Source organism: Hesperophylax consimilis, chromosome 10 (genome assembly GCF_061612785.1).
Source record: "Hesperophylax consimilis isolate HC1 chromosome 10, BYU_Hcon_1.0, whole genome shotgun sequence".
Taxonomy (NCBI): Eukaryota; Metazoa; Arthropoda; class Insecta; order Trichoptera; family Limnephilidae; genus Hesperophylax; species Hesperophylax consimilis.
In genome coordinates this window covers 7,601,608-7,619,568 of record NC_142845.1, presented here as the reverse complement: position 1 = coordinate 7,619,568, position 17,961 = coordinate 7,601,608, and the positions used below count along the sequence as shown (strand labels likewise).

Genomic DNA, 17,961 nt, shown 5'->3' with positions numbered 1-17,961 from the left:
CATTTTAAGACTAAGCAGGTAAGACATAGAAGCCGGTTTTTTAGTGATGTTTCTGTAGGATTTTGCTGTCGGAATTGTTAAAATATGCACCAATGCAGACAATTTAAAGTATGTGTTTGGTACCTGCTAGTACCCTTCTACACTCATAACCAAAATGACTTTTTATTTAATTATGTTATTTTTCATTTCGGACTTTTTCTCAAAAATTTTCCGGTTTTGGTCTTTATTCGTTTCGCTGGCCATTTTTATCTTTCTCGCATACTTCTTTATCCCGTTTTTAGTCGCTTGTCGTTTACTGAGATACAAAGAATATTTTACAATTTCCAGGACATTATTGAAACGATTGCATTTAGTTCACGGCGAACGACTGTTAAAGTAAATGTGTATTCTCGTAGTTATACTATTGAAAACAGATTCTTGTGAATAGTATTACCAGTTCGGATAAATTTACTACTCATGTTTTCTTTCACTGTGCAATTATTATATAATGGTAAAGATACAAATCATCAATTAAATATATTTTTAGCTACAAAATTATTTAAAAAAAAAACAACTTGTTTCGTGAGAAATGCTAACATTTTCTGGATTTAAGTACTTAATATTTAAATCTAAGTACCTAATGAAAGTGGTTGAAACTAATAATTACTAATTATTTCTGATGAACGTATGAGTAAAATCTCAAATGCTTCTAGAGGGGTCCCTATGGATGTGAGTTATTTATATTAAATATTAATAAAAACAGGACCTTACAATTAAAATATTTTATGTAAAACGGTTTGAAAATTTTATAAAATGTTAAAAAAATTAGCGGTAAGCAAAATAATTTATTACTATCTTATTACTTGAATAAGTAACTTCCCGAGGGATCCCTCTAGAAACATTTGATTAGTAATACGTTCATCAGAAATAATAATAACAAACCACACGGAAAGATCGATTTTCTAGCCTGCTAAGGCAAAGTCGACCGTGGGTCCGTCCATTATGCCGGGCCGCGCGTCGAATATTGTTTTTACACGACTTCATGACTTATGTCGTTAAGATTCTCACTTTATTTATTTTTGCATATTTTGTGCACTGAGATTCTGACTTTATTTCAGGGTTGCCAAAAACGTTGTCACGTTTTGCTGTGCTTGAAGAAACGCATTTTCGTGGGGTTCAACCAAAAACGACTGTAACAACAAATCAACTTTCAATGCCGGCAACCCGGGCGTTCATTTTATTGTAATATTTATTTATTTTAATGGTTCTTTATCCGCCTTACTGGACAAAGTCTGTTCCGAGGCAAGATTTTACATTGTTTATGTTGTTATAAAGAAAATGTCGTGGAAAGTACAATCAACACGTAACACATTTATATTCGTCATTAAAATAAAAATTAATCACTCGAACACGCGGTTATTAAAATTTTCAAAAGGTCTCTCCATTTTTCTTTTACTAAGCAGGGTAATTTATGTATATAACCGGGCAACTAGGACAAAAGGACAGTGACAATTCAAGATAGTTTTGAAAAGTGATGGAAAGGAAACTAGGATGAATAGGTTAGGTTAGGTTAGGTTAGATAAGATTGCTTCATTAGCAATGGAAAATTTTATTCTATAGGTATTTACATATTTACACAATTCTTCAAAAAAGAAAGACAAACATTCCCATTTGAAAACCTCCTACTATTATCATTATAAGTGGAAAATTTTGCTTGTGAAATGACGAAGGACTTGCAATCCTCATCTCCAGAATAAATTTAACATTCAAATGATGTTCAGACGTCATTTATTTCCAACGAGAAGCAGATACGAATGTAACTCGCGTAGCGTCCTACCAGCACTGTCAGTAGCGGGCAAATGACGTCGAACACGTAGTCGACGCGTCGCGTCATGTAAGAATACGAGCAACATAGTATGGCGGATACTCACGAGCGGCGCGTACGCTACGCTCACAAAACTCAAGTCGCCTATAAATATCTCCGTGTACAAAGGGCCTAAGAGTTTACAATAGATTCTGTTAGCATCGCCCTGGTGAAAGACCGCCATTCAGAATCGAAACGTTGCTTGAAATGGCTTTCAGGATTAGAATCCCGGCGTGATCAGATCTGAAAACCCAGATCCCAACCTTCCTCTACCACATCTGCTTCACTTCTCTACTCCTCTTAGTCACAAAACACAAGGGATTCCATAGTCTTATTGGGTCCAGGCTCTTGTGCGGTATTCACATCAAAATTATTCAAATCAAAGACTTAGGCATCACTTTTCAATCAAATATTTCATTTGTTAACCACATAACAGAAATTTCTAATAAGGGCTTAAAAATGTTGGGGTTTATAACTAAGCTAACCAGAAATTTTAACAACATAAAGTGTATTAAATTGTTATATTTTGCCTACGTAAGAAGCCAACTTGAGTACAATTCTTCTGTCTGGACCACATCATAATATACATGTACAAGCTGTTGAAAGAATACAAAACAAATTCTTATGTTTTTTAAATTTTAAAATTGGTATTCCAGCAATTATGTTTAACTACAACACTCTGTTAAATTATATGAATATGCTCAAATTGTCATACAGATGAATTTTCACTGATTTGGTATTTCTATATTAAATTCTAAATGATTTAGTTGATAGTCCGGTATTGCTAGGATTCCACAACGCAATACTAGAAGTCAGGATTTATTTCAGTGCAGAAATTCTGGGACTAACTACCATATATATATTCCTCTTTGCCCAGAATACTAATGGAGGGAAACAATTATACCAAGTTAGTGGACATCTTCAATTTATGTTTAAACAAATATAAAATGTTGTTAATGAAGCAATTCAGTTTTGTACAATAAATAATGTATATTTCTTAATATTCTCATGTAAAAGCCCCGAAAAAGGGCGTTAATAAATAAATAAAATTACATTTTGAAAACGCAAAATTCAGGTTACAAGAACTAAAATATAGTAAAAAAAACGTCATTAATCTCACGATATCATTAATGGCATCAAATAATGGGCTCTTCATTAAATCAGTGTGGTTAAATTAACCTCCCATTAGGCCGGCTAAGCCGCCTCTATAGAGTCTATAGAAAAGGCTCTCGTAAACGTTGAACTCGCTAAAAAACGTAATCGCTCTTCGTTAAAAGAAACACTTGACGGAATGAAGGCTTGTCAATCATGCGCCGGTCCTTACTTTTCTCTACCTCAGCAAATTTTCTCGGGATATTATGAGGGTAATATTATATAGGCCTAATTCCCCCAATAATCACCACATAATGCTTAATTTAATTACCAACATATCGCCATTTAACTGTTAAGATATTTTTCCATCTCGTATATTTTTTTTGAGCATTTTTTTGAATGTACGATAAAATTTTATAGGAAAGATGAAAAAAATGATTGAAATAAGAAATGATTTTTCTGTTGCAAGAAACACAATTATTTAGATTTTTTTATTGAATCGTAGATATTTTAAAAACAAATATTTACTGCAAACGTTGCTTGAAATGGCTTTAACCGGGTTTGGTGAGCAGACCTAAATAGCTAGGTATATCCCAACCTTTCCCTTTCCCACTTCCTTTCCCTCCCCTTTCCCTCCACCATCACAATATACTCCTATCAAGGATGGCATGGACAACCATGGCTCCGTATAACTGGGAGCGGTTGGGACTCTTGTGCTTTATTCACGTAGCATTCACCATACATTCCGCAAAAAAACAAACGACCTTCTGGTATTGTCAACGTTATGGACATTGCTCTTTGCAAGATCCATCTTGATTAATTTACACCAAAACAGCAAAACACTGTACAAACCAACTCAAACGATAAAATAAAGAACTTCTCCAAACTCATTTTGCTAGAACCACCTTTGGGCAAAGACATTTTAAACACACAGCTTGCAAACTATACAGTACACTACCAGCCACGATTAGACAAATAGAGTCAATGACCAAATTCAAACATGAAATAAAGAAATGGAAAACAAGTATTGGGCGTACCACTATCACAAACATCTGTAAACCAAATTACACGTAAACAATAACAACAATTTACATCCAAAATAAAATATTAGAATCAATAATTTTATAATAGCCCCTTTGTAACTACGTCCTCCAACTTAATGCATTTATTTTTCATATACATCTATAATATTGTCGTACCTGTACCTACACTTTCTACTGTCTCCGTGGTTTAGAGTGTATAATATAACTTTGTAATTTGTATTTTGATTTAGTTATGCATGTAAATATTCTTTAAGTATCTGAATACGTCTGTCTCGACACAGGTGTACCTTAGTAAGACAGATGTCGAAAAATACACGTAAAAACTTTTACATTGATAGATAAATAAATAATTAAAAATAAAATGAAAAAATTGTAAATCCAATAATTCATTATGAAACGTGGACAGATTCAGTTCCAATAAACTGAGCGTCATGTATTGTGCTTGCAGATTCTTCAATACTGACCAGTTGCTAACACTATACAAATCTAAAAGACGCCCAAAAATTGAATTTGGGAGCCACCTCTTGGCTGGAGCCCCACATTACTTGATAAACTTACTTGATTCTGTGCAAAGGAGGACGGTCCGTTTTATTGACAATCCATTGTTAACAGACCGATTGCCATCTAATGCTACATCTGTGCATCTAATGCACAGATACAATGTGGGCATTATGAGTCTGTTCAACAGGTATTTTAATGGAGACTGCTCTAAGAAACTAGCAGTATTGATGCGTGAAACTCGACGTACATGAGCGGAACAACAGCTCACTATTAATTTGGACTCGTTTTTGTGTAAGACGGCTCGTATGTGAAGCTAACGGCATCTGTTTGCCTCCTTCGTATAATCCGGGCCTCTTCAAGACCCGCATTAATTAATGCCTTCCTACAGCTCCTACCTTAACCCGCGTCACATCGCTGCCCTGAACGGAGGCGACATAGCTCCCCTGGCACGTGCCCCCTTGTGAAGTGTCACATTGAAATAAAAACAAAATAAATACCTATAACTCGAAAAAATAAATAGTTATAACGTTCTTTCAAATAATTATTAAAATAGAGGGTGTTAATAAACATACCTGACTTATTTAACCAGTGATTGCTGACGTTATTTGGAGTCAAAAATGTGAACGAAATTCGTACTCTCTGATATTTTTTGTTACCGCTTTTTTTTTTAAAACTAAAACAAAAAATGTTTCGCATTCCACTGGTCACTCAATCGAGTAACCACTCAACCTCACATCACCCCACCCAGCCCTAACTGTCCAAAATTCGTACTGATTTTTAACCTACGTCTCTTAACACCCTGTACACTGTACATCCAACTATATCATGTAATACCACAGTATAGCAACTCCACATGTAGAAGAATTTCACATTTTCTGAAGCGTCTAGCGGAAATCGAACCCGTAACATCATGCTCCCGGAAGTATGCCATATTGCAGGGACAATTTTATTGCGTCCGGGGAATAAGAAGGATCGGAAAAATGAGGATAAAGAGGAAAATGAGGACATCTTAGTTATGGTATAAAGTGGAGCAATTTGTTTTATCTTTCGCGATGTCTCCCAACTGGATCTATCTCTGATAAATGTTACGCTCTGAATGTTGCTTGATAGTTACTAGGTTATTATATTTTTATTCACCGTTGACAACCTCCTTGGCAAAGCGGAAAACGCCTTTGATCTGAGCCCAGAGATCCCAGCTTTGAAACACAGTAGCTTGAGCATATACCTAAGCTTATATTTTACGTATATTATTAGGTATTTCAAATATCACACTCCTGTTACAACACTGACTCAAAATATGCCAAACTGTGATAATGTTGTTGGTGTTTGAAGTCGGCCGAGATAAAACTATACAGTTATTTAGGACGAGTTGTTTCACAGAATTTGAACAATTCATCAAATTTAAAAGTCGATTTCAAGTTATGTGAAGATTCTATTCATGTTCTGTTATTCTTATTGGCCAATTGTTTCACAAAACTGAAATAATTACAGAACTTAAATAGGTCCTTAATTTGATGAATTGTTCAAATTCTCTGAAACAACCCGTCTTAAATGTACTTACATTTATTGAGTTCTGCATAGAACCGCATAGAAGATACATTATTATATTTATAGGTATTTTCCAATTGTTTAAAGATGGGTTGTTTCACAGAATTTTAAGAATTCATCAAATTTATACATTCATTTTCGGGTTTTGTGAAAGTCTTATTCAAGTTCTGTTATTACATCATTATATGATGAAGACCGGTATATTATAGTAGGCTACTTCATCTAGTATACTATAATATACCGGACCGGACTTCTCCCGGCGTTGCACGGGCTTTTCACAGGGATTATCGATATCAGGCTTGGACAGGCTCAGGCTTGATATCAAGATCATGTGTGCAAAAATTTAATTAATTTCAATACGATATTCTCATTATCGGCCTGTTGAAGGGACACTATTGAGATTCAAAATGTTGCTCGTTTCTTGCAATGGTTTTAGCTATGTTTGTTTTGAGATCATATCTGAATAGTAACGTAATTTTCAACCCTCTTCTTATATGCTTCCTTTCTCCTCCACTTCATGCTGACAACATTATCCAAAGAAAGGATGGTATACCGGACAATATTGCAGTATCCAAAGATATTGCAGTATCACACAAAAATATACCCATATATACCATGATAGTTTAATATGATCAGGGCAGATGTGGCACACATTTTCCTTGATGATGGACACTGTGATGCTGTCCGAAACGTTGGATAAAAATGGGGTAGCGTAACACGGCATAATACATCAAAGATAAATTAATACAGGGTTTTCCAATTATAGGTGTTATTTTGAATAGCCCGCTATTTCGGTAGATGTTACTTTTGAAGCTGTCATTTTTTGACATTTGACAAGTAGAAACTACGTCATTAATAAAAATGGAACGATACACGCTTCAACAACGCATTGAAATTATTAAAATTCACTTGAGTGAATCAGATGCAAATCATCTTGAGTGATGAGGCCCATTTCCACCTCGGTGGCTTCGTTAAAAAGCAAAATTGTCGCATCTGGGGCTCAGAAAACCCAAGAATTATTGTTGAAAAGCCTTTCTTTCTTCAAAGTGTGACTGTTTGGTGCAGTTTATGGTCCGGCGGAGTCATTGGACCTTACTTTTTTGAAAATGAGGCTGGAGCAACAGTTACGGTGAATGGATTGCGCTATCGAGAGATGATTAATGATTTTTTATGGCCGGAATTGGATGCCACACAAGCAACAAAACCATTGATTTTTTACGATTGAATAGCAAAATAACACCTCTTCTCGGAAAACCCTATATTATAAAACTTTCGCCTTAAATTTCACCTTTTTCTCAAAATGTAAGTGTTTGTTTGAAGGATTAAATAAAGTAGACATCTAGCTATAATATGACATTTTTGACAGAAATGATTTAAATCGACATTTTTAAAATTGGTGCTTGTGGAAACTGATTTGTGGAAAATTCAAACCATCCCATTTTTATAATAGACATGAAGCAAAAAAATAGTTTCACTTCTTTACTTACAATTTGACATCCAACGCTCCCAAAGCTACTTAATCCGGTCCCTGTGCACTGCTACTCGTATGATGATAGTGGAACGCGATTGCGCCTGTTTGTCCATCCCTTGATTTTCACGAGTCGGCGCTAGTACGATAATAATTGAATGTCTCTTTACTGCCGTGATTGATCTTTGCAATATCCCGACAAAACATCGTTAACTATTTATAGTGTTGATTGTAGAGTAGCTAGTTTGAATTTGGTTAGTCGGAACTATCCTGAGCTTGAGGTTTTCTGTCGAGAAAGCTTTCAAATCAATTTATACGTAGAATTATTTATATATATATAGCTCCCGCGAGAACTATATTCGATATCCATCACCCCTGCCACAGGTCATCCTAAGTGGTTTTCTACGTTTGGTGCTAAGCAGGGGTGTGCCGGTTCATTGGGTGAGGTGTTTCTCTGGGACTTGGCAGCGGATGAATTTGCCCAATAAATGTGTGGCGGGCCGGATCGGGAGAGACTGGTTGAGAAAGACCCTTTGAATTCTCCAGCTGGACTCTCTAGACCCGTCACATTGCACCGCAGTGAGAGGGATGGATTCATACAACGCTCCTGGACACATTAAACCCCAGATCCCTACCGGTTCCTCATACCTTTTCCTTCCCAGAACTTCCTCTCTTGCTTTCCCCAAAAGACCCTCCACAAAGCATCCTCAAAGATGACATACGGTCCGAGAAAATTTCGTTATTTTTATTTTTCTGGTCCTCCTGTGTGGAGCTAATGTTAAACAAATTATGTATTGTTTTTATATACTAGAACAGTCCATAGGTTCGATGGCAAGGATGCCCAGATGATCCGAATCGCCAGGTAGTTCATAAACCTTTGCCTCCTTTTCTCTAACCGCTCAAAATTCTATTTTTGAATTGACGCTCTCACATTTCATGTTGTGTGGACATTTTTTTAGCAGAGATTTCTTTATCCCAACTTCTTCTTATATTTTTACGTATATGTAACCATTGAACTTTAGCCATACTTAGGGTTACTCTGATCTCATGTGGCTGGGTATCTAGCACGGTCGATCAATGTAGGTTTTATCGATAATATCCGTAATTTTTCATTGTTCCCGAGTAATACTGCAGATCGGTAACGAATAAACAACAGTTCACAACGACTAAGTGTAATTAATTTAATTGACGTGAATTGTTGTTTGTACATCTGCAGTCGAGCTCGGAAACGATGACAAGTTATCGACACTGTCGATAAATCCTATATCGATACTAGATACCTTAATCGGTCAAGTTATTCTACTTTTTCCACAGGGGAAATTGGGGTTCTACCAATCAAAAATACGCATTACCATAAGAGTCAATCTGCTTCCGAACGGTCGATGACTACGGTGAACAAGTATGTAGTAATAAAATTACTAATAATTTTCTTCGTATCCCCTTTCTACGCCTGGAGGGATACCTTTTATACCTGCAAGGATACTTGAAGTTGAAAGGATACTGCATCTCATTACAATATCATGATCTTCAAATATGACATTTAATGTTCCTAGCTTCAAAAACACGCTCACCACATTTGAAAATCACAAGTAAATCCAATGACATTACAATACATCTAGAACCGTTATTGTTTCACAAAAATTAAATAAAATTTGGCGAGTAACAAACACGCTTATATTTTCAGTAAATTCTTAATTTAAACGCTATTCATGTATCACAAAGACAGATAGAGGGTTTTTGCATTTAAAAGTTGCAAAGTATACTACATCCTAAACCATGGGTGCGATTGAGACGACACGATACGCTAAGACGAATAAGAAAAGCTGTACGAGAGTACGAGGTAGGTTGTCCTTCTTATACTAATGTATTGCTACGTTTACTATCTCGCTTTCTATAATGGCGCTTAAAATCTTCTGAAAAAATCTAAATCATTTTATTATTTAAAATAATAAGTATTTATGTTATTCCTTGACTTTTTACTAGTGTTTGCCGCGAAACTTCCATATCATTCATGAGAAGAGGGAATTTACGTAATTTACTTATTCAAAAAGTACGACATTTAGCGTGTTTTTCCTTTGTGGCTAGCATGGCTTGCCACTTTTGAGTAAATCAAATAATTTTATGTTTTGAAGTAGGTAAAATCTATTTAAACAGAAGAATTTCAATCATTTAGCTGTAATTAATTTTTTTGGAAAATATTATTTTGTTTGTATTATGGTTCTCTCGTGTTTTATTTTTTATTATAAATAGAAACACCGAAATAATGAGTGCAAAAAAATCTGTAGCAGATGTTATTCCGTAATTGCCTCGACTTTGTAATCTGTTTTAACTGAAAACGAAAAGGCATGTTGTTACACTGTGTTACACGATACAACAGGGTGCACACAAACAGCTCGTCGCTCACTGTAATGAAATAAAACACATCCGGGATCTATCTAGGCTTGTTCCTCTTTATTTCATGTAAGTACTCCATAATGTATGCTGGGATTTGTGAGGGTACTTGCCTGATTCCGACGAAATATAATGAAGGATTATGATGCATTTTTTACGCCACTGGAAGCCTTACTTAACGCCACGATTTATAATATGTGGGGATATTTAAATTCCATGTTAAAAATGAGGTGTTCAAGGGTATTTTTGTAGTTGGAAATTAAGGCAATAAATACTAAAGCGCTTGAATAAACAAAAGGTAAATTCTTTCGTCAAAACCATGCTTACTCAAAGTTAATGGAAAAAAGCAATGACGTTACAATGGTAACCGGATAAATCATCACAATGATAATTCATCACATCTTTAAAAAGTTATAGAAAGTCATGAAAAGTCATGAAACAAAAACTTTATTAACTGGGTTATGTAGGTTAGGTTAGGTTTAAAAATATTTTATTCATCGTTTCTAATGACTTTATACCACTTTTTAAAAGTGTGTTGAATTGTCACTGTGTTGAGTTATCATGGAACCATTTTATGTTTTTATATATCTTAGTTACCTACTCCTTGATTCTGTTGTGTTAATTTATAAAAGTTTTTGTTTGGTACATAAACGCAATAACTACCTATTAAGAATTTTTTATTATGTAAAAAAACACAATTTTTTTTCAATAATATCTAATTAATCACCGCTCATTGTAATATTTAAGTCAATCTTAATTTTTTAAATTTTCATAATACTTTTATCCTGACGAAGTAACCTTTAGTTTTAAAACATATCGATCCTTTTTAATTAAGTAATGTTGTATAAAAAGTTATTTATTTTATTTAGGCAAAAAAAAAAAAGTTATTATTTTCTATTTTTAAACCTTTGATAATAATTCATGATGTAATTCCACACTCATGTGACTTTTATGTAAAGGAATAGAACACCTGTATAAACTAATACATTTTTTTTTAAATTATTGATTGAGCCGGTTTCACCTTTTCATAGGCATCAGTGTGAAGTTATAAAGATGTAAGCATATGCAAATTTAAAAAAATCGTATTAAAACGAATACCTATTGCCGCCATCGGGATTTGAAATCGAGACCTACGTGTAACTGCTGTTGTGTGGTTTGACCACTAACTAGTAACCCTGTTTATAAATTTATTATTTGCAAGCGGTGTGATTTGACCACTAAAACATAACGCTTTTTATAGATTTAGTATTTGCAAGCGGTGTGGTTTGACCACTTATTAATAACCCTGGTTAAAGATTTATTATTTGCAAGCGATGTGGTTTAACCACTTATTAATAACCCTGGTTAAAGATTTATTATTTGCAAGCGGTGTGGTTCGACCACTAAATGGGAGATTCTGTTCGTATTGTGGCAGACTAAATATTATTGAGTGAATGATTTTATTGGAAAGTTTTTGTGATTTTAACTTATCCATCTAATAAGAAACCATTACATCTTTCAATGTTTTTATAGTGGAATAACTTACTAAGAAAAACATCAAATTGTAATATTTAGTCATTAAAGACACTCTAGAGGTCACATATTAAAATAAAAATAATAAATTCAATGTATAACATATCCATCATAAATGACTTAGATAGATGATGGCAGTTAAGCTATTCGAAGAATCAAAATTAATTATTTAATGTACCAGGGATATCATTATGTTCGTGTTACTGGAGTTCGTTATTATTTAGTTGCCTTTCTCTGTGTATCCAATCTCTGTAATGATTAATATTTTTTCTTCATATAAAATAGATACTTTCTGATTTGTCATTACAATTTGAAAAAAAGTTACTGTTTTAATTCATTAAAAAAAATCTTGGTACTTTTCTCTAATGTTTGTAGCTTTTAGCTTTTAAAGTATTAACCTCGTACGGCTAACATCACCCAGCGCCAGTGAAATGGAATCACCCACGTCGCCATGCACTCCACAACTTGTGCAACTGTGAATTGGCTAAATTAATGTCAGACTTGTGTGAATCCGGATTCTCCTCAGCAGGGAAGTTTATCCGCGTGAGGTGGAGTTGAAACAGTTGCAAGGGTGGACTTTAATGGAATGATATACTCGTGTTGCCTTACGCTGGAGTAAGTTCCATGACAGATATAAGCTCACATCAAGACTGTTAGTATAAGTTATGATTTTAAGAGACTATCGGGAATTAGGATGTGTTAGTATAACCGTTCATTACAATGTTTGCGTTTCGTCTTACTGAGGAAAATGGATCCAAGGAAAATATTACTTAGATAAAATAAGTATCACTGTTAAGGTATGGAAAATATTTTTCAATTTTTACGGGTTAGTATTTAGGTTCCTCGTTATGAATTTTTCAAGATTAGCGACTTACATAGATAATTTTTTTTGTGAAAATATCAAGCGATTTTGACTTCTTTCAATATCTCAGTAATTTTTATTTACAAACTTCGAGTAATCGATAAAACAAAATAACATAATTTTTTTTTTTGTCGAAATGGAATAATTATTTTTGGCTTAAAAACTTTATTAATAAAATCGAAATGGATCAAATATTTTTGGCATAAATTCCTTAGCACATTTTATAATATTCTCATTTTTAAAGCGATTATTTGATTTTCTTAATTTATGTTTGATCATCAAAATTTTCCTCAAAAGGAAATGGTTTCTTCGTCTGTTCTCAATAGCCTAAAGAGAATAATCATGTTACTTTCTATCTCCTTTATTTAATCTTTTTAACTCTATATTAAAATGCCAAAATATTTATATCTATTTTAATAGTAGGTACCTACTTACACAGTAACATTGATACATAGCCCTGATATATTAATTGATTCAATTTCATGTACCTACCATTAGATCAAGGTTATTGATGTATTATTTATTATTTGATATGTTATTATTCTAGTATGTATTATTGTGACAATTATACCACAGTCTCGGGATATAACTCAGTTATAAATAGATTGCACACACTTGGGAACTTTTATGCTAAAATCGATACTTTTAATATTCTCCTTGTAAAGTATAAAGCTGCACTAATGACACATTTTAACGAAACTTATTTTAATGAGGTCACTACATAACAGGCTATTGTCATTGCTTCTTTCTTTACTGTTTTTTTTAATTATTTTTTAGTATGTATTATTGTGACAATTATACCACAGTCTCGGGATATAACTCAGTTATAAATAGATTGCACACGCTTGGGAACTTGTATGCTAAAATCGCAGATACTTTTAATATTCTCCTTGTAAAGTATAAAGCTGCACTAATAACACATTTCAACGCCACTTATTTTAATGAGGTCACTACATAACAGACTATTGTCATTGCTTCTTTCTTTACTGTTATTTTATTTGTTATGTTTAAATAAATTGAATTCTTTAATTTTTCTCATCAAAATTTAATACTGCACTATGTATATGTAAAAAAATAAAATAAAAACTTTGTATGTAAATGGCACTTGTGCCGTAAATTCTAAACAAATAAATATTTGTTAAATGAAACGTTTTTATGTTGCTCCTCTTTTGCTAGTCCGGTCATTGTTGAGGGGTTTTGGAAAATATTATACATGTATATGAAATGATTTTCTCGTGTTTCGATTAGTAGAAATTCTCACATATAATTTTAAACAGAGCGATTTACTAAAAACGAGTAGGTATCCCCCAGCAGTACCTGCCATTAATCTGCCGCCCTTTGAGATTTATTTTTAAAATGATTAAAAAATATCCGATGTAACAGAATGAGCAGAAAGTAAAGGCATATTTTTTGTATGTTTAACCTTTTGACATTGATAAACACTTAGCAAATCGGGCGCTGAACTTTCCGTAAGCCTTTAATGCTATAGGCCTGAAACTTTGTTTGAAACAAGTGAAAAAGTTATTTTATATTAATGGGGATGAATTTGGAATATTTCCATAGATATTTGTGGTGTCTTATTTTTCGAAAGCGAGAGAAAACAGAGATTTCCTTTTTAGCCGTAAATAAGCGTGTACACTGATTGATGATTCATCATTATTTTAAAAGGTTATTAATCTAACGAATGCATTTATTTATGGTACTTACCAATTTCGTGTACATACATTATTTAATACAAACAAATAATAATATCACGTCGTTTTGGTTTCTGAAGAAAGAGGTAGTTACAAAGGTACTTAAAAAAACTAACTAACTAACCATCACGCCATTTTCCCGTAGGAGTAGGCAGAGAGGACGGACCGTCAAATAACTCGGTTTTGGCACACAATCATTTCCTTATTCACATTTATACATCGTCTCCTAATGTTATTCAAGTAAGTAATTCACTTGATGGGTAGGTTGATTATTTTATTTATTTTTATTCACTCTATAGATTTCTAATATGCGCATAAATTTTAAACAGTTATTATTTCTTTATGAAAAAAAATATATAAAAGTGTAAATGAAATTTAATAATCTTGTTATTATGTTCCGCTACTATTTTAGTTTTTTATACTGTGGCAAAGCGATTTAAATTAACCAAAATAGTATAATTCCTTAATAATTCAGGGATTTACCAAACACCTATAAATTCATTTTCTAATAAGGAATAATAATAACCAATTGCTATTCACCTTAAAATTATTAATGTCATTATAATAGACTACGAACTCCAAGAATACCATCAATATTGCTATGGCTGCTATGGATGGAGTCCCCCACGAGGGCCCCTTGGAGACGAGTGACAGCCAAATATTCTCCATAAACGACTACAGTGAAACCTGTCATAACAAGTTTATTTCGTCCCAGAATCTTACTTGTTAAGTGAAACACTCGCTAAGCGAAACAATTTTCCCCATATAAATCAATGTAACATATATGTATAATACGGTCCATGCCAAAAAAATTATATATTTTTTTTAACATTTATTCAAATAAAATTACATACTTATAAATTATTAAGGAGCGTAACAACCTGGAATGCAATAATTAAATGCAATAATAATAAATATTTAAGATTTCCTGAGCAAATATACTGATTTATAGATTGCTGTGTTGTGAAGTGATTGTGTTGAATTGAGATCTTTCACGAATTGTTCTGTTCTGTTTACAATATTAAAATAATTTCAGTTTGAAAATTGTCCTGCTGAAATCATCTTTAGATCGTATGGGAAAACATATAAAGTAAAATCCTGATGTTTCTAGATAGATCCATCGGGAAGTTACCAGATAGAAAAATAAAATTCTGGTACTTAACGCTGATTTTATAGAACTAAAACGTTTTATAAAATTTTCAAACCGTTTTACAAAAAATATTTTAACGATACGCCACTGTTTTTATAAACTTAATTATAAACAATTTACATCCATCGACTCGGATCACTCTGAAAAAAAAAACTTATTATCTTTACGAATTCGTCGGAATTAATTAAAATTGGGCCTCGCGCGACCCATCGTTATTAGTCTTTTTTTGTTGTATGTTTTTATTTAGTTATAAAAAATACAATTTTATATATAGTATAAACCTTTAAACAACTTGTTTTTATAACACTAACACTAAAGTTTTAGTGTTATAATTATTAATTATTAATAATTATAATAAATAATTATAATTAATAATTATTAATTATTTTAGATGTACTGTAAACAGTACATCTAAAACTTTATAGTATCTAGGTATTATAACCCACGAAAAGCAGCAAGGTTTTTAGTTTCTTTAACATCTGTCGGCAATTTTTTATAAATATCAAATCCTTTAAAATAGAGATAATAAAAAATAAAATAGTCTTGTGTCGCCTTAATGGCACATGTCGACCGCGATTGGCACAGAATAAAGTTTTTTCTGTTAGAATATAGATTTAGTTTGGTTTAAAATATAAAAAAAACATAATCAGAAGATATAAATATTTTCGGAAAACATGTTTTAGGGCTAGTGGCTATAGGTAATGATTTAAACGTGAAAGGTGAAGATAAAGAGGTACCTGAAACGATTTTTTGACTAATTTCTAATATCGAAAAGAAATAAATACTCAAATTATATTTGCAAGGTTAATTAAATGAATTTTGGAAATCACCAACACAATTTTACTGTGGAAATCACACACGTTAAACATATCTTTAATATTAAATATAAATATCTTTTGTAAAAAAATTCAAGGTTTTCAATTGTGATTTATAAAATCATCGAAGAAAATAAGTAGGCTTTGTGTATTTAAGACATAAAGTGATAAAAAACATAAAAAAAATAACATAGAAAGAAAAAATATGTCTCATTTAAGCGTGTAATTATTTTTAATCATATAATATTATCATATACACCCGCTAAAAACTCTAAATATATATGTGATTAATTAATTAATGTATTATAACAAAAAAAGCTAAAATTACGATGCAATGAACTCGGGTAACTTTAAAAGTGAAGTAGTGTGAGTGGTGCAGAAGTGCGACATGGCGGCAGGAGGGTGGTGCCTCCGAGTGCTCTGCTCTCAGGGGGGCCTCCTCGTGGCCGTGGTGAGCTACGTGCTGTTCGGGGCGCTCATGTTCCACCACCTGGAGTCGGGGCCGGAGCAGCAGCGCAAAGCGAGCGTGCAGGCCTCGAGGGAGGACTGTCTGCGGGAGCTCTGGCTGATCACTGGTGAGTTATCTTATAAACATCGGGACACCATTGGACAACATCTGCTCGTGGGTAGGCTCCTCGTGGCAGTGGTGAGCTATGTGCTGTTCGGGGAGCTCATATTCCACCACCTGGAGTCGGAGCCGGAGTAGTTATCATTTATACTTTTGGATAACGTTGGACAACATCTGCTCGTGGGTAGGCCCCTCGTGGCAATGATGAGCTATGTGCTGTTCGGGGAGCTCATATTCCACCACCTGGAGTCGGAGCGGGAGAAGTTATCATTTTTATTTATTTATTTTATTATTTTTATTGTGAAAAACAGTTCACATATATAACCAATTACATTCCACAATTTGTAGTTAATAGCTTAATTATTATAACATTAATTATATAATATAATAGGTACATTAATAATGACAGGTGTTAAAGAATACCATTATTTTGTTCTTGAAATGATTGAGATTCCATTGAAAAATGTCAATTTCGGAAGAAAGGTTTGATAGTGAGGTCATTCTCTCAAGAGGCATGATCATTGGTAGGTTGGTCCTGCCTCTAAGAAAAATAAACAGCCTATGTTGCCTCGCTCTAGTCAAGTTATCGGGGACATAAAGTGACAATTCTTTCAGAACATCAGGATTGCAAATCTGCCCGTTTAGCAGCTTGTGTGCTACTAATACCAATGCAATTTTTCTCCTAACAATTTATACATTTGGGTAACATTAGAAAACGTTTGCTCGTTGGTAGGCCCCTCGTGGCAGTGGTGAGCTACGTGCTGTTCGGGGCGCTCATATTCCACCACCTGGAGTCGGAGCTGGAGCAGGTATCATTTCTACATTTGGATAACATTGGACAACATCTGCTCGTGGGTAGGCCCCTCGTGGCAGTGGTGAGCTATATGCTGTTCGGGGCGCTCATATTCCACAACCTGGAGTCAGAGCCGGAGCAGTTGTCTTATGTACATTGGGATAACATTGGACAACATCTGCTTGTGGGTAGGCTCTTTGTGGCAGTGGTGAGCTATGTGCTGTTTGGGGAGATCATATTCCACCACCTGGAGTCGGAGCGGGAGAAGTTATCATTTTTATATTTGGGTAACATTAGAAAACATTTGCTGGTTGGTAGGCCCCTCGTGGCAGTGGTGAGCTACGTGCTGTTGGGGGCGCTCATATTCCACAACCTGGAGTCAGAGCCGGAGCAGTTGTCTTATGTACATTGGGATAACATTGGACAACATCTGCTTGTGGGTAGGCTCTTTGTGGCAGTGGTGAGCTATGTGCTGTTTGGGGAGATCATATTCCACCACCTGGAGTCGGAGCGGGAGAAGTTATCATTTTTATATTTGGGTAACATTAGAAAACATTTGCTGGTTGGTAGGCCCCTCGTGGCAGTGGTGAGCTACGTGCTGTTGGGGGCGCTCATATTCCACAACCTGGAGTCAGAGCCGGAGCAGTTGTCTTATGTACATTAGGATAACATTGAACAATA

General features: G+C 34.0%; 1 protein-coding gene across 1 annotated transcript in view; it reads left to right on the top strand.

Annotated features, from left to right (window-relative positions):
- The first annotated feature begins 16,307 nt into the window (after positions 1–16,307).
- Positions 16,308–17,961, top strand: part of LOC149420241 (uncharacterized) — a 357,399-nt gene continuing 355,745 nt past the window's right edge. Inside the window, exon 1 of the mRNA XM_089636326.1 lies at positions 16,308–16,494. Within this exon, the coding sequence (XP_089492452.1) occupies positions 16,308–16,494 (187 nt within the window). The remainder of the gene's footprint in view (positions 16,495–17,961) is intronic.